Raw genomic sequence first — 23,490 nt, forward strand, 5'->3', positions numbered from 1 at the left:
AAAGCACGGCTCATATCGCTGTCAGTCTGAGACAGAAGGAGGGGAATAAGCCAAGTTTGACACGAGAATTCCTGAATGCCACTAGACTGGTTAATCAAGCACAACAGTTAAAAACCTGACAGCTTTAATAGGAAAAATGCTCCAAGCTATTCTTCTGTAGCGCACCGTTTATACGGGGGGTGGGGGTGGGGGGGGCTCGTAAATCCTCAGAATAAACAGGGGAAATATGACTCCCATTTTTTACAGGACACTGACTGTTTCACATAAAAAAAGCCTTTTGTATTCCTACAAGCATAACTGTTTCTGTTTTATGAATATTATTTCCGTCAGACTGCGGATGGAAACCGGTCCGTGCTGCGGGGGGGTAGGGGGGGGGGGGGGGGGCGAAGGAAAGACAGTCAGGAGCACGACCCTGTTCACAGCCTCCATTATGAGTCTTTCAGCTTCACTCACCCAGCTCTGAATCTAAGTCCTCTAACAAAATGAAATTTAGATTCATCTAGCCGGCGAGCAACCTGTAATGCAATATGCTAATTCTGCCGCCCCGTGCACCGCACATGTGCATCATTTTCCTTCTTTGGGAATTTCATTCGAGGTCCAATGATGACCTGGTGGTAGCTGGCAGGTGAAATAACTTAACTGGAACAGCAGAGCAACCAATCAGTGCAGCCCACACAACCTGACAAAGAGAAACACCAACCAACTAGGGCAGCCCACACAACCTGACACAGAGCGAGACAGAACAACCAATCAGTGCAGCCCACACAACCTGACAAAGAGAAACAGCAACCAATCAGGGCAGCCCACACAACCTGACACAGAGCGAGACAGAGCAACCAACCAGGGCAGCCCACACAACCTGACAAAGAGAAACAGCAACCAATCAGTGCAGCCTGCACATCCTGATAAATTGAAGAGGGGAGAGATATACATGGTGACCATGCTAGTATTATTCAAAACCAGATGTGGATGATCAAAATACACCAAGACCACAACCAAACTCAAACCAGACACAGACCGGGAAAAGAAGCATCTTTAAGGAAATGTAAAGGCCACTATGCTCAATTGCTTAACCAGTAGTAGGCCAGACATCAACAGCGACGAACGACCAATAGAATCTTCAGCCAATAAGTATGAATTGCACAACATGACTGACCAATGTCCAAAATATGATTCAACAACATGCATTTGGTTTTCCATTATCAAGGTTTTCAAACAATTACAGTTTGAGTGGCAGTATGCTTCTTTTGTTTTGTGTATGTGTATTTACTGCTCGAGCGTCTGTTTAAAATGCCTCATGGTTGCCATGCTATTGAACACAGCTCGTTAGAGGTCATTATTCCACTCAAAGTTCTGACATCAGCTTCTCTCACTGCCAAGAAAAACTGTTAAAAACAGCCATTGAAACACAAACAGAAAAAATAGATCTGGAAAACAATATTTTCCAATTATATTCACTTCAGGGTGTAAACACTTCCTGGATCAACCTTTAATGAGTTCAACCCAGAAAAAACTCCCTCCAGCAGTAATGACAACTCAGGGTGCAAGATAACATATGACCAAATGTACTTACTGCAGATAGCATGTGTTCCATTATTGCCTACAGCAAATGTAAAAACGCTGTATGTACATGGTACTAATTGCAGTTCTACAGCCAAGTGTTTTCACAAACATTTCAATTCCAGACATGCTGCGCTGCATCTCCACAATATCAGTGATTTTAACACTGCTCTCCAGAACAGAACAAAAAATAAGATGGACTAAAAAAAAACTAAGCAAGAAACACATATGGTACAAAAATTGTCTTTTACAGTGTACAGTGTGAGTCTCATCTCCCCTATATTATATATCATCTATGTTTTTATGTATCATTGTCTGTTTTTTTGATGAAATACAATGTTTTATATCAGTTTCCCCATTCAGTTGCAGGAAAGTTGGCTACTACGTCAAACTCCTTTAGTCTCAGAGAGGCAGTACAACATCGTGGCACATTTCTCAAACCGCTTCCAACGTCCAATTCCTCTGGCGCCAATACTGAGAAGCGCCGCTTTATAGAATTATTAATGTCTGACAATAAACTTCTGATTTTTATTTTTTTTTTAGATCTCAATATCCAGAGGCACAGAGCGGCCCAGACGTCTCCACCGCTGTGAACCTCCGCAAACAACAAAGCCTCCGCATCCCCGCTCCGAGAACACTTTCTGCAAGGAGAAAAACAAAAGGGTAAATAAAACAAAACAAAACAAAACTGGAAACGTCAAACCCGTCCGTCAGGGGAGTCATCTGCACGCTGCCTAATGGTGCAGCGCCTGACCTTGAGGACGTTTCTCAAGGTCGTGCGGTGAGAAAGCAGTGGACGGGCAGTGCTCAAATTAGTCTTTAAGCCCGGAGCGGTATAGTCAAACTCTACAGCTACAGCCAGACAATAATCTAAAATGAGCAGATCACCAAGGAAACTGATTCTAATTTTTACATTACATTAATTAATTTGAATGCAGAAATCCCTTTCCCTAGTGCGAGAATTACAAGCACTTTAACACAGTTCACTTTTTTGGGGGGGGGGGTTTGGCTTCTTTTCCACAGGTACACAATTAAAACAGGACTGAAAGGGCGTCCCCTCTCTCCACGCGGTGTGAAGCGCCTGCGTTCTGCGTTCTGAAGGAATATCAACGGTGACGAGGCGACACTGCAGGCCGAGCCAGGAGCAGCAATCCGTCAGGCGCCCTCTCCGGTGACATCACAGACTCGCATTTATCGCCACGGTGCCTCCTCGGTCAGATCCATGGCGCCAGGAAGCTGGCAGAGCGCCCCCCCCCGCCCCCACACCCCCGCCCGGGCACATTTCATACACACCCAGGATGCCGCTGCCTGCAGGGAGTCAGCGAGTCAGGGGGCGGGGCAGGGAGAACCCTCCACAGACCGCCATTTTTTGGCGTGTTGCTGCAGACCGAACGGAGCAAAGACCAAACGGCCTTGCGGATGAAGAGAGCGCCGCGCTCGATGTTCATAACGCCAGGCGGGAAAGTCTCATTTCTCAGCCGGCCTCAGGAACGCAAGAGAGTTACAAAAACGGCGCCGTGTACAGAGTTAGCGAGGTCTGTCAGCGTCAAATCACCCTGGGGAGGGGCCAGACGTACTCTCCCACTCCAGACTGATTAAAGAGCAGTCCTTGCAGTCTTTAATACACAAACATATTCTGCAACACTGCCAGTGTTCGCTCAGGCCAAACATAGTGTTTCTGACGTGTCCTTAAAATGACATTCTGACAGGGACACCAGGCAGTAATTGCGTCTTGCTATCATGTTTAAAACCACAAAGCTCACAATCTGAAGAGTTTCTGAAGCCCTGTGATCAATGCTCAACAGAGCCCGTGTTTAAAATTCACAGCCCAGAAGGTTCGGTTTGGCCTGCGCGAGCAATTCTTAGAGGAGAGGAGGGGAGGGGGGAGAGAAAAAAAAACAAAAAAAACTTTCCTCTTGATCATGTTTTACCACGGTGTCACCAGAGATGCTCGGAGCTGAGGAGACACCAGATGTGTCATTGATGAGACACTTAATTCTGCGGCTTGAGTTGTCACTTTCGCTATAAATCCACCCGTGAAGAACGCAGTGTCTTCTGGGCGCGTGAATATTTCTGAGGAGGTCTTAAATTCCACAGAAAATGCAAATGCGGCCCGTGCTCACCTCTCACAACGGGACAGGAGCGCAGCGGGGGATCAGAATTAAGGGGGAACTTTCACCCCAAACTACTCTTTTATTCTCCTGGCTGGTGCATGGAACCCAAAAGCTGCCTGCAGCCGTCCCACAGGTTTATGGGACCGTACCCCCCCCCACCCCCGGCCAGGATCGGACCGCGGGCGGCGGCTTGCCTAATGAGGGGAGGGATGAGGTATTGATGAGAAGGCGTCTAATTAGAGGCACAAAGGGGTCTGTGGCCGTCGCCATGGTGACAGCGCACACAAAAGCACCCAATTGATTTGTCCGCCGCCGCCCAAGCCCGTGCTCTCCGCCCGGGGGGGGGAGGGGGGGGGTATCAGCGTGGCGACCCTCCAGCCCAGCCACCGCGACCCCCCAGCCGCCGCTGCCGCCCCCCCGCCCAGCCGCCGAGGACGCTGCCCCTCTGACTGACAGAAGCCTTAAAACCCAACTAGTCACACTTCCTCTCATTACGGCCCTTAACTCTGTGCCCAGAACAAACTGCTTTCTGGGAAGGGGGAGGACTGAAGCATTGGGCTGTCTTTGATTCGTCGGCTGGCACTTTGGATGTATGACACTGAGGTATCACCTGACAATCGCCACAGTTACCAACATGCAGCCCGTTTATTTCACGTGTGTGAAGAATCAGTGAGCTGCTTCTGTGACTCATACACACACACATGCACACACGCAAACATACACACACAAGCGCGTGCACACACACACACACACACACATACACACACAAACCAAAACTAAGCTACTGGACACACGTCAGGATAAAATATGACTCACGGCTTGTTTTTCTCTTGCAGTGCGATGGCAGAAAGTGAGAGGAGTGCAAACGCAATCGGTCTGAGGTGGGGGCGGGGGGGTGGCGGGGGTCTCTGACATTTATGTTTTTACTGGCAGTGCCGCAGCGGAGGAGCGACGTTAAGACAGCTTGAGAGCAGAAAAGCCCGAAACGGGGAGATGAACGCACCGCGAGGCGAACGCCAGGGCCGCCATGACGGTCTGCAGGTGAAGCGTTCCGCTAAGCGGGCGCCTGCAGCAGCCTGTCAGACCGCCTCCTTTCTACTTCTCCTTCAGGTTCATTATTTGTCATTTATTTTATGAGAAAGCGGCGGCGCTCATCTGGGCCCGAAGCCAGCAGCAGCACGCCGCGCGGGCGCCGGAGCGCTCAGACACCGACGCTCCCCCGCTTAGCATAAACTGTAATTAAAATAACCTGGCAGTCCGTTCGGAACAGGATTCCACGCTCGGATCACAAAAAGGAGCAACAAACACAGCAGGCGCCCCGATTGGTCGGACAGAGTTATAATGGCGGGGGGGTTTTGTTATGCTAATGCGCATTCTTCCGTTTTTTTTTGTTCTTGTTTTTTTTGGCGAATGCAGACTATAATTTTCCAGTGGCGCGTACGTTTCACCGCTCGCTCGCTCGGAACAACAGGGAACGCCGGAACGCAAGAACGACAAGAGCGATTCGACAGCCGCACTGCGACGCCTCCCAGCGCCACGGTCCACGAGGCAGCGTGACGCTAACACAGTCCCTCCATCAACACCTCAAGAGCACAGGAACGGGCCAGGAGACGGGCCAGGGGAACAGGCCACAGTGTCAGAGGCTACCGAGGGGTCAGATACTGTGGCAAAATAACACTTATTCCCCGAAGACGCCGACTGAACCAGTTATCTCCTGTACCGTGACAGGGTCAAGAGGTACAGCCACTAAAAGCGAATCAATATAAACAGACAATTGACTATTTAAAGAGAGTTTCGTGTGCGATTGGTACCGGGAGCTCGAAACGCACTCTTTATTTTGTCTTTCCGGGACCTTCAGCTCAATATCCAGACACTGAACGAAGCACAGAAACATCACGCCGATCACAGCTGCTCCAGCTGTGGCGTTTCACAGACCGTGATTAATCACTCAGTCCCAGATCTGATCCCCGCCTTCATCCACTTGTGCAAATGATGATTGGGGTAAGCGTGCGATTAAGCCCACGGCCTGTGTAATGTGCGTGTGCAGTATGCGCACATCGCCCCGTTCTGCGCAGACCGACCGTCCCATGCGCAGTTCCCATGCGCAGAGTCCTGACTCAGCGAGCCGAACAGCTTCCCGCGCGCGATCCATATAGCGATCTCCGCTCTAATTGAAACCTCAGCTGGCTAAAAGGAGTCGGGAGTGTGGGTGGGATCCGGCGCCCATCGGAGACGGACGAGCTTCCTTCTAATCAAGACGGATCTGCGATTTGAATAAATATGGAGTTGTTCATTTGAATATCAAACACGAATATCAATTTTAGTCTAATAAGAACCTGGGGGTGCGATGACAAGTTAATGTTCTCATTTGCCACGGTACACCCATTAGCATTTCAGCACTTCCAACCCGTACGAAATACGCACAGCTGGTAGGACATGCATCATTTAGGGAAATATTCGGGTCAGGAAAACGATGATGTTGTGATTCTCAGGGGGAGAGCGGGTTGGGTCGGGTTGGGGGGGGGGGGGGGGGTCTATTTTACAGTCCAGTTTAAGCTTTGGAGCTTTTTCCAAAGCGCTCGTACTGTAGACCAGGGGTGTAAAACTTTATCCAAAAAGGGCCGCTGTGGGTGCTGGTTCGTGTTTTAGCCCAGCAGTGAGTCGATCTCCCAAATTCATGACAGAAGGGCATGATGAGCTGAATCAGGAGTCTCAATGCTGGGCTACAGCACGATCCTGCACCCACACAGGTGAGACCCGCACCTCTTCAGGTAAGAGAGAGCACCCCCTGCTGTAGACTTCCAGAGGAACGGACCACCGTAAGGGGGCATCACTGCATTACCCCTCAGCAGACTGGCCTAGTACTCTCTTCCAAACAAAAAACAAAGCCTTTAAAAACGATACACCTGTACTGCACAAGACTTTTTAAAACAATATACCTGTACAGTACAAAACTTTGTGCTGCATCTGTACTGTACTATATACCTGTCCCTCACTCTGCACCATGACCGTATGTGGCTCGCTTAACACAAACATTCTGGGTCCCTGAGTTAGGCCTAGCCATCTCCCTGCACATTACACTGCACCCTACACAGCTTTAACTCAGCAGTGACTCAATGGTTTATAATAATAAAAATATGAGCTACAATATTTCAGGGCATTGATTAAGGTAAACTAATGCAATTCAATGTGCATAATCAAGTAGAAAAGTGCTCCAAATATCGCCATCCGGAAATTACGATGAGCAGATTCAACAATATTGGCATAATCACTGAGCTTGAAATAGTGATTTTCAAAAAATTAACCGTCGTTTCTGTATAGGGGTAAAAGAGATAAAATGATTGTGTTATTATACGGGAATTGATATTATTAGTAACATTTGTCTGGATCTCAGGACTCGCACGTCCGCGAGACGTACGGTGAGCATTCGAATAGATCAACCTGTCGCATCGCTGGACTGTAGCGTCTCGTAATAGTTTTACGCCATCGGCTGTCTATTCAAAATAATAGAAACCTGACTGATCGGGTCCGTCCTGGAAACACAAGTTGCATACGTAATGGCCTCTATGCGGCGCGCGGGATAACCATTAAAGCGGCTACCGGCTCGGTTCACTGAAATGAAGGAGATATGATAAAGCGGCGCGCGAGCCGAGTCAGGCCCGTCGCTTTAAACACACTGCAGTGGCTGAGCACTTCGGAATTTATCACGGCTGCCACCGGCCCAGCCAATCCAAACATGATATCACCCAGGGCCCCCTTTCTCCTCAGCACCATCCCACGGGCTGGTGTTTGCCGAGAGGGTCCTATTCAAAACCGCGAGGAATCTTAAGCAGCATTTCAACACGCACCGAGGCGACGCGACGGTGAGAAAAACCGGTCGACGCCGCGCATAAACCGCCCATTTCCCTCATCCATTGCGGACGGGGGAAGAGAAAACTAATAAATAGGCTTGGATCAAGACCATTCGCCGAAAACCATGTTCTGACGCCATTGTGTGAAATACCCTAATCCGTTATGTGAAGTAATTTTCTTAAAAACCGGCAATGCCATAAGAACGAAACTAACAAGCAAAGCAGCGGAGTCAGTTGTGAAATATTCCTCCGTTTTTCAAACGGCACGCTTTAACTATGCATGAGACAAACTGGAACTAAGATCATTTGTGAAAAATGAACATTAAAGAAAGCGATAACCATGTATGCCACGTTGCATTATGCCTCCTCATATTGGCACACGACACATACAGCAGAATTCAGTGCCTCGTCTGCTCGTTCCATTTAAATTTCGCATAAAACTCAGACATAAATACTTTCTGATCCATATGCTGTTGACTTCGATAATTGAACATGTCTTGACGTATTGTTCCGAATCGTAACTACTTCATAGGCGTTCGCCATTATACCAGTAGGACGAGCATAACATTATTTATTATTTATAAGTCGTATGTAAAGCATATTCTCTTTGAAGCAGCTTTCCGCAGTCAAACAAAGCACCGATCAACAGAATTAAGTAACCGAGGAAGCAATGTGTAAAATCAAATCATGTCATATAAAAATAAGCAGAGCACATTTTATGTATTCATGTCGAGTCGTTTCTGATGTTGAACACTTCAATTAAAATGGTTTTTAAAAAAGACACCAGGGTCAAACTTCAAACCAGAATCAGACTCAGACTCAATTTTCAAGCACAAAATTAAACCAAGCCTGCACCCTTTGGGAATCTTCGGGTTTGTCAGAGCATCTTGTGATTTTAACTGTGATAGCCTACCGTCGCATCTATCCGGATATCAATCATTTTTGTTGTCGACCTCCAAGCAGGTCGTCTTTAAAGACTCCGATAAATTCAGTGCAGGTCTCCAATCTTTTCCTTAAAGGGCCGGTGTGGGTGCAGGTTGTTTTATTAGCGCAGTGCTAAGACACCTGATCCTACTTCGCAAGGTCTTGAATGCAGACCATGATTAGGTAATTGGTCACAGTAGGTGTCGCATGGTAGGCTAAAACAAAAACCTGCACCCACGTCGGCCCTTTTAGGATAAGATTGAGGACCCCTGCTTTATTGCAGTGTTCATTAAGCCACAAGATTAGGATGTCGGCCTAAACTATGCTTACTTTTCCAAATCTACGCACAGGAAAATAATAATATTTCCTTTTGTCGAAAAGTAGCCTGTGTAATTTCTGAACACATGAGATAGCGGTCTGACGACCTGTCCGCTCTGTATGGATAATCGTTTCTGAATGGCAACGTAGCCTATTAAACGATCGCATCACATGTATTTTAGTTACGAAATAAACACGATCTTTAAGTGCCAATACAAAAAATATTCCTGCAGGCTAATGTGTATTCTAAAGTCTTTGCTGCATTCAGGAATATTTTGGTTGCCCTTCGGTTGAACCAACAACCTTTTAATCTGATGGGTACGATTAAATCAGAGAGACCTGGTGAAAAAGTACCGGTGTGCAAAGCCATGATTCTAAATTCTAAATCAAATCATAAACGTTTATATTCACTGCCTTAATATTATAAAGACGATATATTAAAAACTGTCCTCTTATGCATCTGCAGGTGAAGGACACGTGGGATGGGGGTTATTAGCCTACAGCAAATTATTTTTAAAATGTTCCGGTGTCTCACTAAATTCATATTTACTCTAGCACAGAATACTCCTCAGAAGTCATATTGCGGCTTACTAAAAAGCTTAACAATACATAAAGTATCCGCTTTAAGGAAGCAGGACGCCCTCGGAGAAAAATTCAATCCACCGTAAATAAAGTTCTAATAAGTTTTCCGCAGTCTCCCAAGTCCTAATTCCATCAGTCACTGCTTAATATCTTTACCATAGACAGTGCATTTCAAAACGCTGGCTGCTGCGGAATTCAATCAAGTTTATAGAGGTACGGTATTTTGAGCCCCCCCCCCCCCGCGCGCAAAAAAAGGCATTGATCTTTAAAAGAGGCTACATGTTATGTACACAGTAACCACCAGAATTACTCTTGTCTGATTTCCTGAGAGGACAACGGACTGCATCTGTACAAGAAAAACACGTAAAAAACCCCCCTAGGACACACACGTTCTCTCTCTGTGTGTCTCACACACACGCACAGACACACACAGCATAGAACAAACTAAGTAAATCTTAAGAAGTACAAGCACCCATCACAGCTCAAACCTGGTTGCAGATGTAAACTGAGCACAATATAAATGGTGTGACACATAGTCCCGCCCCCTTCCATCAGTTTCCACACACCACCCCCCCCACAGTGTGCTCACTAGAAAAAGACACAGCACAGCACACCCCCAGAAATCACAGGTCAACTGCCTCATCTCTCACACCCCCCCCCCAGCCCCGCCCCCGCACCGCCACCCCACTCTACCTTTACCTGACATACCCAAACCCTGTTTTTACATCTTACCCAGAATTCATCTCTTTTCCTCTTCTGTCTATAGCACTTTTCCCCCTAATTTAGACTCCAGCATTATAATGTAAAAGAAGAAGAAGAACAATAATAATAACACTGAACATCTAAACAAGTTTTTAATCTAGCAATGAAGCGACGCTGTTCTTTGTATTTGTTATGATTTGATTACTCTTCCAAATGTGGAAATCAGCAATAAGCCAATTAAACCTGGAGCTGCAAAAGGGGAGCGTTGCAAATTTCATTAAGAGTTATTTAATGCAGAAGAGATAAAATATTAAATTGCCAAAATGTGCAGAATCGTAGTAAATAATCTGTTAATGTGGAATTTTCGAGGGGGAAAATCCATTTTCAATTATTTTGTAAGACCACTAAAATGCGGGAGATTGATGGCGGCCTTGTCTGAAATTACTGCAACACTTCCTGTCGTTTATTTTCCCTTTCTAGGTCCCATTATTGATGAAACCCTTTTGGGGGGGAGGGGATTTCTGCAGCTTGTAAGATTAAATTAATTACACAAATTTAATTTAATTTAATCATGCCTCTAAATAACAAATACTAGGGAGTCGCTGCTTTAAATAATGTACTGCCATGGAGAGAACAGGAAGCACTGCCTTCCTGCATCAATACACACTTTCAGCTCCACTTCTTCTTACTTCAGCCTGGAAAATGTAAAATCTGCACATTAACTAAGCATGTAATCAATGCACAAGCATTGCTGTGACAGGTTGAAACACATTCCAAGCTAAATGTACTAAATGCAGCATGAAGTGTTGCAATATTCTGAACTTCACAATATTTTATTTCAATATCTTTTAAGAATATTTCATTTTTTACAAGGGTAAGATTTGGTAAAAAATAAAAAATAAAAAAAAAGAAGCTAGTACAATCAAGCCACATCAAGGAGTCTGTAAATAGTGCATCAAGGCTGTAAAATCCTGGGTCTTGTTGAGTATGATTGTTTTAACGGTGAATCACAGCACAACACTGGTATCAGTATCAGGGATGTCGCTGTAGTTTGGGAGGGGATCTGTTAGGGAAAAGAAGAGACTCGGACACGCTTGGTGCTCCTAAAAACAGGTACTAGCCCTCTCACAGGTGCGTGAGGTACGCTCCTCCCACAGGTGACTCCTCTCACAGGTGCGTGAGGTACGCTCCTCCCACAGGTGAGCTCCTCTCACAGTGCGTGAGTACGCCTCCCACAGGTGAGCTCTCTCCAGGTGCGTAGGTACGCTCCTCCCACAGGTGAGCTCCTCTCACAGGTGCGTGAGGTACGCTCCTCCCACAGGTGAGCTCCTCTCACAGGTGCGTGAGGTACGCTCCTCCCACAGGTGAGCTCCTCTCACAGGTGCGTGAGGTATGCTCCTCCCACAGGTGAGCTCCTCTCACAGGTGCGTGAGGTACGCTCCTCCCACAGGTGAGCTCCTCTCACAGGTGCGTGAGGTACGCTCCTCCCACAGGTGAGCTCCTCTCACAGGTGCGTGAGGTACGCTCCTCCCACAGGTGAGCTCCTCTCACAGGTGCGTGAGGTACATTCCTCCCACAGGTGAGCTCCTCTCACAGGTGCGTGAGGTACGCTCCTCCCACAGGTGAGCTCCTCTCACAGGTGCGTGAGGTATGCTCCTCCCACAGGTGAGCTCCTCTCACAGGTGCGTGAGGTACGCTCCTCCCACAGGTGCGTGAGGTATGCTCCTCCCACAGGTGAGCTCCTCTCACAGGTGCGTGAGGTATGCTCCTCCCACAGGTGAGCTCCTCTCACAGGTGCGTGAGGTACGCTCCTCCCACAGGTGAGCTCCTCTCACAGGTGCGTGAGGTACGCTCCTCCCACAGGTGAGCTCCTCTCACAGGTGCGTGAGGTACGCTCCTCCCACAGGTGAGCTCCTCTCACAGGTGCGTGAGGTACGCTCCTCCCACAGGTGAGCTCCTCTCACAGGTGCGTGAGGTACGCTCCTCCCACAGGTGAACTCCTTCCACATAAACTTCAAGGGAGAAACCATACGTAACAATACTGTGCATTGCATGGCAATAACACACACAACACATATTTCCATGACTGAATAGATATGAACAGGTACATCGCAACCAATCACCATTGATACAGTCTAAAATAAATAACCCCATGTTATCATGTCGTTTCCTTTCCAATTATAATATGTTCCTGAGGCCCGGTACCTTCTGCACGTTTTTTGCTGTGTATTTGTTTTTTCTAACAAGGAAAATAGGTTTTGCAAATGATAAAATGTAAAAATGTTCACAACAGAATTAACAGACTACAGGAAAAGGTATTCACCATTATGCACTGTTACCGATATCCTAGGAGGTAGAAACACTGTATAAATACACAGATCTGTACCACCACAGGCCCAATGTACACAAAGCTCCCGATTAATATGTTGAACTGCTACACAGCCCCTTTCCACACAAGCTGCTCAATTATACTACAGACTGTGCAGAGTATGGTACGGTATTGATATTGTTCTCAAATGCAGGACAACAATATGGCTGAACATTCAGCAAACACTGCACCTAAAGCCAACTACTACTCAAACAACATATAAAAAAATTCTCCCATGTGGCACACAAGTATGGCTGCGAAAGAACTGTTGATCAGATTCGTGCTCAAACATGCACCAGATTCTGGAGAGAAAGCCATTCCTTCCTTCCCTTCGCTCCACTTCAAAAACACATTTTATATGAATATATCATGAACGGGCAGGAAGCACCAGTGCTCTTAGTCTCATTTCTCTGACATCCATGAGCTTAAAAATAGAAACATTCCAGCCGGCGCTGCGTAAGCGTGAGAAGCTAGCTTTAGCAGAACGCCGCCGCAGCTCCTCGGACGCACGGATCAGACGGCCGTCTCTGACCCGGTCCCGTCCGCGGGGCGGAGGAGAAACAGGAAGCTACCGGCTGCTCGTCTCCGGACCGCCGCACCCGCACCCCCCCCACCCCGTCCCCCCTCCCCCGCAGGCCCCGGGCGGCCCAGGAGGCAGCGGATGTGTCAGTCAGTGATCTCATTGGCTTGCTCTCGCTGTATCGCGCATCGCACGGCGGGGAAATCTCGACGCGCAGCGGGGAAATCTCCACGCGCTGACGTTACGGATATGAAGGATCTGTCACGCTGTAAAAAGCCGGCACAGATTCATTATCCTCACCAGATACTGAACTCCCGCCTTCCCTCCAGCTCCTCTGCTTCTTAACTGCAGGGGGTCCCTGCCGGGGGGTGAGGAGGGAGGGGGGGGCTGGTGCTACTTTACACTACAGGTCTTTCTCCTCAGTAGTGCACCTGGACAGATCCCCCTTTGAGGAATATCCTCCTGAAGACCTGGACTGGAATGCCTCACCTTCAACAAACAGAGCTTTCACTTTCACTGCTAGAGGATGGAGTTGAGTATCTGGTGCGTGTTCAGAATCTGTAGGGGTACTCTCTGTAGTCCTAGCTCGGGGAGGGGGGTTGGAGTGGAACCCAAAATGGCTAAAGCAGCGGCAGTAAGGGGTGGGAGTGGGGTTGGATTAGGGGGGTATTATCACGAAGCGGTGATGGATACAGCCAGTGCAGGCCAACGGAGCAGAGATACCACAGATATACCACAGAGATACCATCCCTGAGGCCAGCCTCTCTCTCTCTCTCCCCCTTCCTGTCTCACACACAAGTCTTCCCCTCTCCTCCTCGCTGAATTCTCAACAAACGGCTTCACAGCGATTACAGGAAAGTTCTCTGACCTTTGACCTCCCAGTATGCAGAGCCCCATGTGGGCAGCAGGGGGCGCTCAGGCTCCTCTGAGGCACAGGGCACTGTGTGGAGTGGGATACATACCTCCTTTCCTACATATTTTCTTGCCCGGTTTCCTGGCACATTCCTTGGACATTCTTTTTACTGCAAAATGAATAGAGACTAAAAAATAACATGGAGCTCCATTACACACAGCAGGAGCATGCAACACCGCTTTCTGACTGAGGAGGAAACGTTTCAGAGTTACGTCCTTTCTGTCTCAATCAATCAATCACTCAATCAGTCAACCAATCAGGCAATCAACCAATCAATCAACCAAACAATCAACCAATCAGTCAGTCACTCGAACAATCAACCAATCAATCAAACAATCAACCAATCACCATTTACACCCTTTTAATAGCTTAACGCTTTGTGCCGAAACACACAATGGACACAGGACGGCCGATGGCAGTCAGGTGTGTGGAGGAAGAGAGGCGAGGAAGACTCGCGGTCACCTGGATGAACGTGCTGTGGTGAGCGAGATAATGCACACACACGCACACTCACTCACACACATGCACACTCTCACTCTCTCACACACACACACACACACACACACACACACACACCACACCCACACACACACACTCTCACCACACACACACACACTCACACACACACCACCACACAGCACACTCCACACACACATCACACACACACACCACACACACACACACAGGCACACTCCACACACTCTCACACACACACACACACACACACACAGGCACACTCACACAGACACACACGCACGCACACATACTCACTCACACACATGCACACTCACACCCACACTCACACACACACACTCACATTCACTCACTCACACACTCACACACTCACACACACACACACACAGACACAGACACTCACATTCACTCACTCACACACACTCTCACACACATTCATACACATACACACACACACACACACAGGAGTGCTGAACAGAGAAGCAGAGGGAAGCGCTGCAGCATGCACACAGAGGTCAAACAGTCACATGCAGAGGGCAGAGGTCAGAGGTCATGCTTGCTTTAACCACGCCTGTCTGTTATCCACAAAAAAAAAACAACAATAAAAACCTTTCCCCCCCTCCGTAGGGTTTTTTTTTTTTTTACACCTGTTTCCTTTAACTCACCATCCTCCGTGGGGACGTAAATGTTTAAGAACAGGCAGTCCTCGCTCTGGTCCTGCACGTAGGAGTTCACCACCTCCAGGCTGTTTGTAAACCACACGGGCAGCATGACGTCCGGCAGCCGGCCCTCCAGGATGGTCTGGGGGCAGACCGGCCCCAGCTGCGTGGCGTTGCGCACGTCCGGCCAGGAGACGGGCGGTTCCGGGGGCTGGAAGCGCCTCTCGCCAGTAGGGGGCGCCGCGTAGGGCACCCCCAGGAACTGGATGACCGGGCCCAGGATCTCGTTGGTGAGCTCCTTCTTGAACCCGCGCAGCTTCCCATACACGGTGCTCACCACGGGGTCCGACTCGTCCAGCTTCTCAGGGTTCCAGGGCGGGGCCTGCAGAGCCACGCCCGCTATCCACAGGTAGAGGGCCAGGGCCGCGCCCGGGCGGAGCCACACCCGGCCCGCCCTCCACGCCCACCGCGCCCACATGTTCCCGCCTCCCGCCGCCTCCGAACCACGGTCGCACCAGGAGCTCAAAAAGCCCCCGCAGAAACCCCCAATTATATCCACACGCAAGGGGGGGGGGGGGAGATCAGCAGCAAGGTATCAAACCTCCACAGGGCGTGGCTGTCAAAACCTTCAGAGGCGCTTTCGCATGCCCAGTATTTCCCATCAGCTCTTCACTCCCGCGCGGGCGACGTCTTCACTGGCCGCCGCCGGCCCGGCCGCGCCCCGCCATCAGCAGCCCCGCGGCCCATCCCGCCAACTCCGCCGGCAGCGCCGCCATCCGCCGCTCCCGTCCCGCCGATGAGTCAGAGCCCCGCCGAGCGGCCGCTGTGTCTGGGTCCTGCAGGAAGTGAGAAAGAATTCATTAGAGCCGGGCGGGTGGGGGGGCAGGAGGGGGGCGGGGAGGGGCGGGGCGGGGACAGGAAGGGGGTCCGGGGGAGAGGAGGGATTCATTATCCGCTACGCTCCTCCTCCGTCGCTACCTGCCGGAACATTCTGAAATCACGGCCGGGCCGAGCAGACACCACATCCATCACCGGCGGCTATCGGGACTGTTTAAACGTCAGGTAAGGAGGCCTCCCCCCCCCCCCCCCCCGGTACACCACGCGGTGAATTAAGAGCGATGGCATTTCAGAGGACGAGAGAGAGAGAGAGAGAGAGAGAGAGGCCAGCCCATGTAAATTTAATGTGACACGTCCCCATAATCAGTGAGCTGGAATAGACACACCTTGGGACTAAACGGGATGTTGGGAGGGCGCGCCCAGATAAACGCTGCGACAAAAAAAAAAGAAGAAAAAGAGCCCGTCTGCAGATAGATGGCAGCAATCAGGTCGCCACCGGAAACCACGGCGACAGTAACCGTAGCACCGTGACCACAACGATCACCCGCACTCGCCACCGGGCGTTACATCGCCCAGCCGCACGGCCACGAACGACAGGAGCCGACCTCTCCACCTCGCCGCCGCGGCTCAGCTGGACTTGGCGGTTTCGCAGAAAGCAGCAGGCTTCCCCCCCAGCGGGGACGCCTCTCCCCCCCTCCCCCCCCCAGCGGCTCACATCCGCCATTCCGATGAAAAGCGCGGCAAACGGACGCACGGGCAGGACCCCGTCTCGGCCCGCGCCACAAAGAGGCGTCTGTTCGTCCACAAGGGGCCCCTTTGTGCCCCGATATTACTGTACCGCCGCCGGCCGCGGCTCGGACCGCCGGCGACACAGAGCGGCGCTTTCAGAACGCCGGTATGACCGGCAGCCCTGCGAGCGGTCAGTGGAGTACGGCCTCTCCGGACAGGGGCAGAAAGACTTGCTCAGAGGGTTAGGGTTTAAGTGCGTAAGGAGGGCCACACAGTGGGACGGGCTCCAGCACCCCCCGCGACCCTGACCAGGAATAAGAGGGTATAGATAATGGCTGGATGGAAGGACGTAAAAAAAAAAAATAAAGTGTGCATTTGGTCCACATCTGACTGCAGGGTGTGGGAGGGGCAGGGTTAGGTGTTGACAGGTGGGTGTTTGACATCCAAGCCCCTGCAATTGGTTCACAACAAATCGAAGCTCTGGGTTGGACGGGCAGGATGTCAAAGGGTGGGGTTACGCATCAAGCCCCGCCCTCCTGCGGCCGGCAGATGGCACTCATTGGTCGAGCTTGGCTGAGCTTGGCATGCATTCCAAGACTGTGCAAGGCATCGTTCTGGTTTAGCATTAAGTGTGAACAGCTGCTGGCGATGAAGCAGGAACACAAAGAGCAATATGCTTCTCGCTGCGCACAAGGTCTGCTCAATCTGCAATCAGGGTTGAGGCCCTGATGAGGAAGAGATTTCCTTGCTGCCAGCAATCGCACACACAACATCATCGGTGACAAATAGGCCAGAAGACACTGCGTTACTCGCAAACAAGATGGCAGAATCCCCGTACTTAACCGCAAAAAACTCTGCCTCCACACCTCTGAACCCTAACTTCCATTATTAGTGCAGTATTAGTAATGAGCACACTTCCATAACTGGATTAGGAGAGAAAGTTCCTCATTCCCTCTGTGATATACGGCCTATCAGACCCGAAACACATTTGTGTACTCTGAGAATACAGAAGGTCACTTTCTCCTGCAATCAGCAGGCTTACTTTTGGCAGGGTACTCATCTCAAGCAGTCACATTAAAAGCCATAATTTAAAACAAATCGTGCCTATTGACAAGGGCATACAAGTGATATGCATTCAAACACAGACAAACTGTGTCCTGGAATAATTAGGCAAGCTGATAAACAGGAACAAAATGAGAAATCTACTGTATTGATTGCGCTCTGTATTGTTAATGAGGCTATAAAACTACCCTGAGGTTTTTTTTTTTACAACACAAGGAAGAAAAACTGCACACACGCAACAATACTTCGTCATCTTCTGAAAATGAGTCGAAGCGCGTGTACGTCCCGTTCCCAAGCCCAAGCACCTCGACTGGTCTTCCGCAGTTCAAACGGGCTGACCCACGCGCTGCACCAACCGATGACGTCACCGATTTGCACGCGCTGAATGAGATCGATGCGCCGGGCAGAGAGAGCCTGTGATCGCGCGCCGCTAATCCCAGCAAAGATCGCAAATCCGTCCGGCGCACGCTGAGAGGCGGGCTGCCTCTTCCGAAGAGAACAAACAGGCGCAGTGGAAGTAAAAGTAAATATCGCGGTAAGAGGGAAGCAGAAATACTCGTTACGCCGTAGAGCTAATAACAACATGTTAACACACTGTTGGTCTTTTCATTGGTATGAGAGTAAACAAAATAAATTAAAAGAAATGGTTAAAAAAAAAAAGAACGATTCACCTGTTTCCGTGCAACTTACATTCTTTTGGTTTGTCTGGGTACACTACAAGTCATTGCTACCTTGATTTTAGAGACGCGAGGGGAACAAACCGTTCACTAATATATTCCGCGCGATTAAACTCCTCCAGGTGTGCAGAACAATTTTCACACATGGACGGCGCGTGCATTTAATATCCCTCTGAAAATCCCTTAATAAGCTTAAAGGGGTGCAGAGTTTAAATTTGGGTATAAAATCGGTCTGGCAGTTTTTCTTATTCTTTTTTTTCATAGTGAAGTAGCTCGTCTCCCATTCCAGGAAAACATCGCGTTTCGCCCCCATCCTTCGCGTTTGTTTGTTTTTCTAGGAAACCGCGGCTCCTGTGCCGGGCTCCCGCCGCGTGCTTCCCCACGTGGGCGCCTTGGTAACGCGCCCTGGGTATTCTGCTGCGCATGCATCAAAGAATCCCGACAGCCACAAATAAATAGTATATCGCTCCCTGGCAGTTAAATGTAATATTGCCAATTCAAGAAATGTGTTAAAAGTATAGATGTGGCCATTTAGGTAGCGGGATATTCCAGAAAAGCTCTCGAGAACAGACTGTGTTTTAAATAATTTAAGGAGAAACGATTTTTTTATCTTTATCGATATGAACTGATTCTCACAGACAACGGGTCCGCCCATTTCGACCCAACAGAAGAAAGTACCGTTTGACCCCAATCAGGCTGCTCAACAAACGGCTGAACCGAAGACGCCGGGCGAATGTAATCAAGGGATCTTGCGCAATATCGTGAACAGGTGCAGTATTTCTGAGAACGGGCAGTGTACAATGATGGGTTTTGAGATTGTGTGGGACTTGAGTTACCTGGTTCAGTAAAGACAACACTGTACAACAATAATAAAGTGCTACAGTAACATATTGTGTCCTAAAAGCAAGACGATGAAAAAGCAGCCAAAGAAAGCAGTGCATTCTGGGGTGCATTACCTGAAATTAAGGCCAAATCAGGACTGGACTCAGTCCCCAAATGGTCTTTTTTTAAAAATCTTTTTTCCAGTTCAAGGAATTTTAATTTTAAAAAAACCTCTGCCACTGCAGATTGAGATTTTATGGCGCAATTACGATCAAAGGGGTCAGAACTTGAACTTGGCAAACTCTGCTATGAATAGCTCGCTGTGTCCATTCATAAAGCGCCCCGAGGCCCCCGAATTCCTCCGGTGAAATTTAGGGTTTTGGGCAGTTATTTACGGCCCTCCCCCCCGGCGACGGCAGAACCGCGGCGGAGGGGCACGGGCACGGGCGCATGCGCCCCCCCGAGCGGACGGCGGCGGTCCCCAGAACTTTTAATAAGGTTCAGCACCTTCCCTCAGCCGCCACGGGGACGGGAGGGGTCACTGATTGCATAAAGGCACATTCCCGAAAACAAATGGCCTATTATTTCAGCCGAAGCTGTCAAAGACCCGGGAACACAGAAGCACAGCGGAGACTTACGATCGCAGTCAGTCAACAGACTAAACATTCCATCACTATATAGTTTACTTGGATGCAAGATCTTGCTGACCTTAATGAACTCATTTCACCTCCAATAAGGCTTTTGGGAAATTTATAGTGCGGGGGCTTATGACTATTTCAGACTGTGTGCTTAGCTTGCAGGATCTGCTCCAGTGGGAATCAGATCGCCTCTGAGACCTGGGGGGTGGGGGCTCGACTGCTGAGCATCACTGCAAATGAAGGCTTTTCCTCTCTCTCTCTCTCTCTCCCTCTCTCTCTCTCCCTCTCTCTCTTTCTCTCTCTCTCTCCCTCTCTCTCTCTCTCTATCCCTCTCCCTCTCTCTCTCCCTCTTTCTCTCTCCCTCTCTCTCTCTCTCTCCCTCTTTCTGTCTTTCTCTCTCCCTTTCTCTCTCTCCCTCTTTCTGTCTTTCTGCCTCTCCCATTCCCTTTCTCCCTCGCTCTCTCTCCCCCCTCGCTTTCTCCCTCTCTCTCTCCATCTTGCTCTCCCTCTCCCTCTCTCTCTGCCTCTCCCCCTCTCTCTTTCTCTGTCTCTCCCCCTCTTTCTCACAAAGCTTGTGAAAAATTAAACATCACTTCTTGTGAAAAGAAAATACACATTGTAACAGCAGCCGATAGCTAGACCTGTCAGTTGGGTTCTGAGGTCTTCACTGGAAAGATTTAACTGAGATGTGTCCCGGGGGGGGGTGTTCTACATCTTTTATCATTTTGGTTTTAAGTCACTCTCAGTCTCACTCGCCACATCACACACATCATGTTTAAATGGATGGAATTTTAAAAAATGTAAAATGACAACCACTGAAAATGTCTTCTCATCCCTAACTGCCAATTTTTAAATCACAGTGTTAACTGACTGTTTCCTATGAGTAACTCTGCTGCCTACCTGGATTTAAAAGTGCTCAAAATGGAGGGGGAAAAATAGGCAAAATATGTCTGAACTCTAATGTCTAATACCCAATTGGATAGCTTTGAGGAGGGCTTTCTGGATTTCGGTGAACAATGCGTTGGTATCCTGGGGGCGGGGGGCGGGGGGCGGGGGGCGCAGGCATGATCAGACTGGCGCGGTGAGTGGGTCCCACGCTGTCGTGCGCTCAGCGAAAGCACACGCCTGCAGTCCGGCCCGTCATGCGAAGGACCGGGACATCTGACAAGCCTCAGAACGACTCCTCACAGGAGAATATTTCAGTCCCACTGCCGCCTCACATCAGCCGCTCTCCAGCCTTCACTCTCCACTCTCCACCGGCCTTATGAGCACACTCAACACGCCAATTTACTAATTCACATAGCACCTGTCACAATGTAATCCCTGGAATGGATATCTTCCAGTCTCTACCGATACCAGTACAAAAAGAAGAATAATAACAACAGCGATTGCTTTCAAAGCCGTGCCCTCGGATGGGGGGATGGGCTCCCCAGGGTGTCCACTGTGAGAACGCCTCCTCTTCACCTCGTCCATTTATGCTGTTGGGAGAGAATTTTCCTGCATCCTTCTCCCAGCCACTTGCTTTTGTGTGTGTGTGTGTGTGTGTGTGAGAGAGAGAGAGAGAGTGTGTGTGTGTGTGCGCGCATTTGCGTGCACATGTTTTTATGTGTAGGTGTGTGTGTGTGCGTGTGTTTGTGTGTGTGTGTGTGAGCGTGTGTATGCATGCTTGCATGTGTGTTTGCCTCAAAACCCAATTGACTGCCAGGTCATCATTAAAATGCATTAGCTCCAAACAGAGCCTGCTTCTGGCTGATCTGCACAGGCCCTTGGAGAGGACAGCATTTTGATTGATTGATTTTTTCATTACGGGAGTAAAAAAAGAGAAACATACATGTTAAAAAGCTGCATACGTGTAGATTTGATCCCAGAGGAAGACACATGAAAATGTTACTAGTGCACTTGCTGTCACTCTCTCTGCAGGGCATTAAGACAGGACAGCGCTACTTCCTGTCATCTCTCTGCAGGGCAGTAAGACAGGACAGCGCTACTTCCTGTCGTCTCTCTGCAGGGCAGTAAGACAGGACATCGCTACTTCCTGTCGTCTCTCTGCAGGGCATTAAGACAGGACAGCGCTACTTCCTGTCGTCTCTCTGCAGGGCAGTAAGACAGGACAGCGCTCTGTCGTCTCGAGGCAGTAGCGGCGGCTCCTGTCGTCTCTCTGCAGGGCATTAAGACAGGACAGTCCCGCGCTCCACTTAACGACGTACCCGTCTCTCTGCTGGGCATTAAGACAGGACAGCGCTACTTCCTGTTGTCTCTACAGGGCAGTAAGAGAAGGTTTGATGGGGAGGGAGGGTGAGGGGAAGTCATTACCACACATTCTGGAAGCCGCTATTAGATTCCACATTTTCACTAATGCAAAGGGAGCCGGCGCTCCCCAGTGCTGGAGCCAGGAGGCCCAAAAGGGCTTCCATTAAAGCTGTGAGGACAGGACACTAACCTGCACACCTGTCCCATGGGATCAGGACTGAGGAGGACGGGAAAGGGTTAACACGGCTTGTTACCTGCGCCGATTACGCACAGCCTGGCGTACCTGGGGCAGGTGGGAATCAGAATCACTTTACCTGCTTTTCCTACCTCCTCCCTCCAAAAACGCTGCTGCAGATTTTCAGGGGAAAATGCAGTCAAACTCACAGTGAAATACGAATTCTGTTCTTAATCTTGGTGAAAATAGGTTTCCTTTAAAACTGCCAGAGATTTTACTGGTGCCTCAAGGTGTCTGAAGTATTGCATATAAAATATTTTAACCAGGTCTATGTCTGTGGTTTTGAACACACTGGATACACACATCTTCATTTCAGGAATTAGGTTTCCTTTAAAACTGCCAGAAATTTTACTGGTGCCTCAAGGTGTCTGAAGTATTGCATATAAAATATTTTAACCAGGTCTATGTCTGTGGTTTTGAACACACTGGATACACACACCTTCATTTCAGGAATTTGAAAGAGTAAATGTTGTACAAATGAGAGTGAGATGATTTGGGACTCACTGTCTTCTTTCTCATCTAACCTTACACACACACGCGCACGCACGCACGCGCTCACACACACGCACATGCACAAACACACACACACACACACACACACACCCAGCCCACCAAACCACAATCAGTAAAGAATGACCGAACAGATAGAAAAAGAAACACATAGAAGAGACTGTTTGTGTGAGTGTCAGCACCTTAATACACTTTCAGAGCCACGACTGACTCTGATCAGCACTCGGCTAGTAGGCCTGCAGGAACCCTGACAGTCAGATTCAAATCTCTGATTGGCACTCGGCTAGTAGGCCTGCAGGAACCCTGACAGATTCAAATCTCTGACTGGCACTCGGCTAGTAGGCCTGTAGGAACCCTGACAGTCAGATTCAGATCTCTGATCGGCACTCGACTAGTGGGCCTGTAGGAACCGTGACAGTCAGATCCAGATCTCTGATTGGCACTCGGCTAGTAGGCCTGAAGGAACCCTGACAGTAAAGGTTCAGATCTTTAGAGGTCTCATAACACTCTTGACATTCCATCTGGGAGCAGCGCTGACTCTGGCAGCGGCAGGCATGTCTGAGATGTGCTGGTTCAGACCGCCGCAGAGACTGTTAGAGCAAGTTACGCAGCATTGTCCTCCATCACATCGTCCAGAGTCTCAACATGGCCGATCCCCAGAAGTGTTTTATGGTTTGAGTCGCTGTGTCTCTGAATTTTATGAATATATTGGTTAGCATTAGATATTAAAAATTGAAAAGAAGGC

The 23,490-nt window shown here is 49.2% G+C and overlaps 1 protein-coding gene and 1 long non-coding RNA gene across 2 annotated transcripts in view; both read right to left on the reverse strand.

Annotated features, from left to right (window-relative positions):
- LOC135254068 (neuroligin-1-like) overlaps positions 1-23,490 on the reverse strand; it is a 236,641-nt gene that overhangs the window by 166,897 nt on the left and 46,254 nt on the right. Inside the window, exons 2-3 of the mRNA XM_064334019.1 lie at positions 14,992-15,821; positions 13,902-13,961 (exon numbers count right to left, since the gene is read on the reverse strand). Coding sequence (XP_064190089.1) covers positions 13,902-13,961; positions 14,992-15,463 — 532 coding nt within the window. The 5' untranslated portion in view covers positions 15,464-15,821. The remainder of the gene's footprint in view (positions 1-13,901; positions 13,962-14,991; positions 15,822-23,490) is intronic.
- LOC135252174 (uncharacterized) lies at positions 1,436-9,841 on the reverse strand. Its single transcript, XR_010329345.1, has 2 exons — positions 8,439-9,841; positions 1,436-2,201 (listed from the first exon to the last, which is right to left on the reverse strand). It is a non-coding gene; the product is annotated as an uncharacterized LOC135252174 (long non-coding RNA).

This window comes from Anguilla rostrata, chromosome 4, assembly GCF_018555375.3.
Source record: "Anguilla rostrata isolate EN2019 chromosome 4, ASM1855537v3, whole genome shotgun sequence".
Taxonomy (NCBI): Eukaryota; Metazoa; Chordata; class Actinopteri; order Anguilliformes; family Anguillidae; genus Anguilla; species Anguilla rostrata.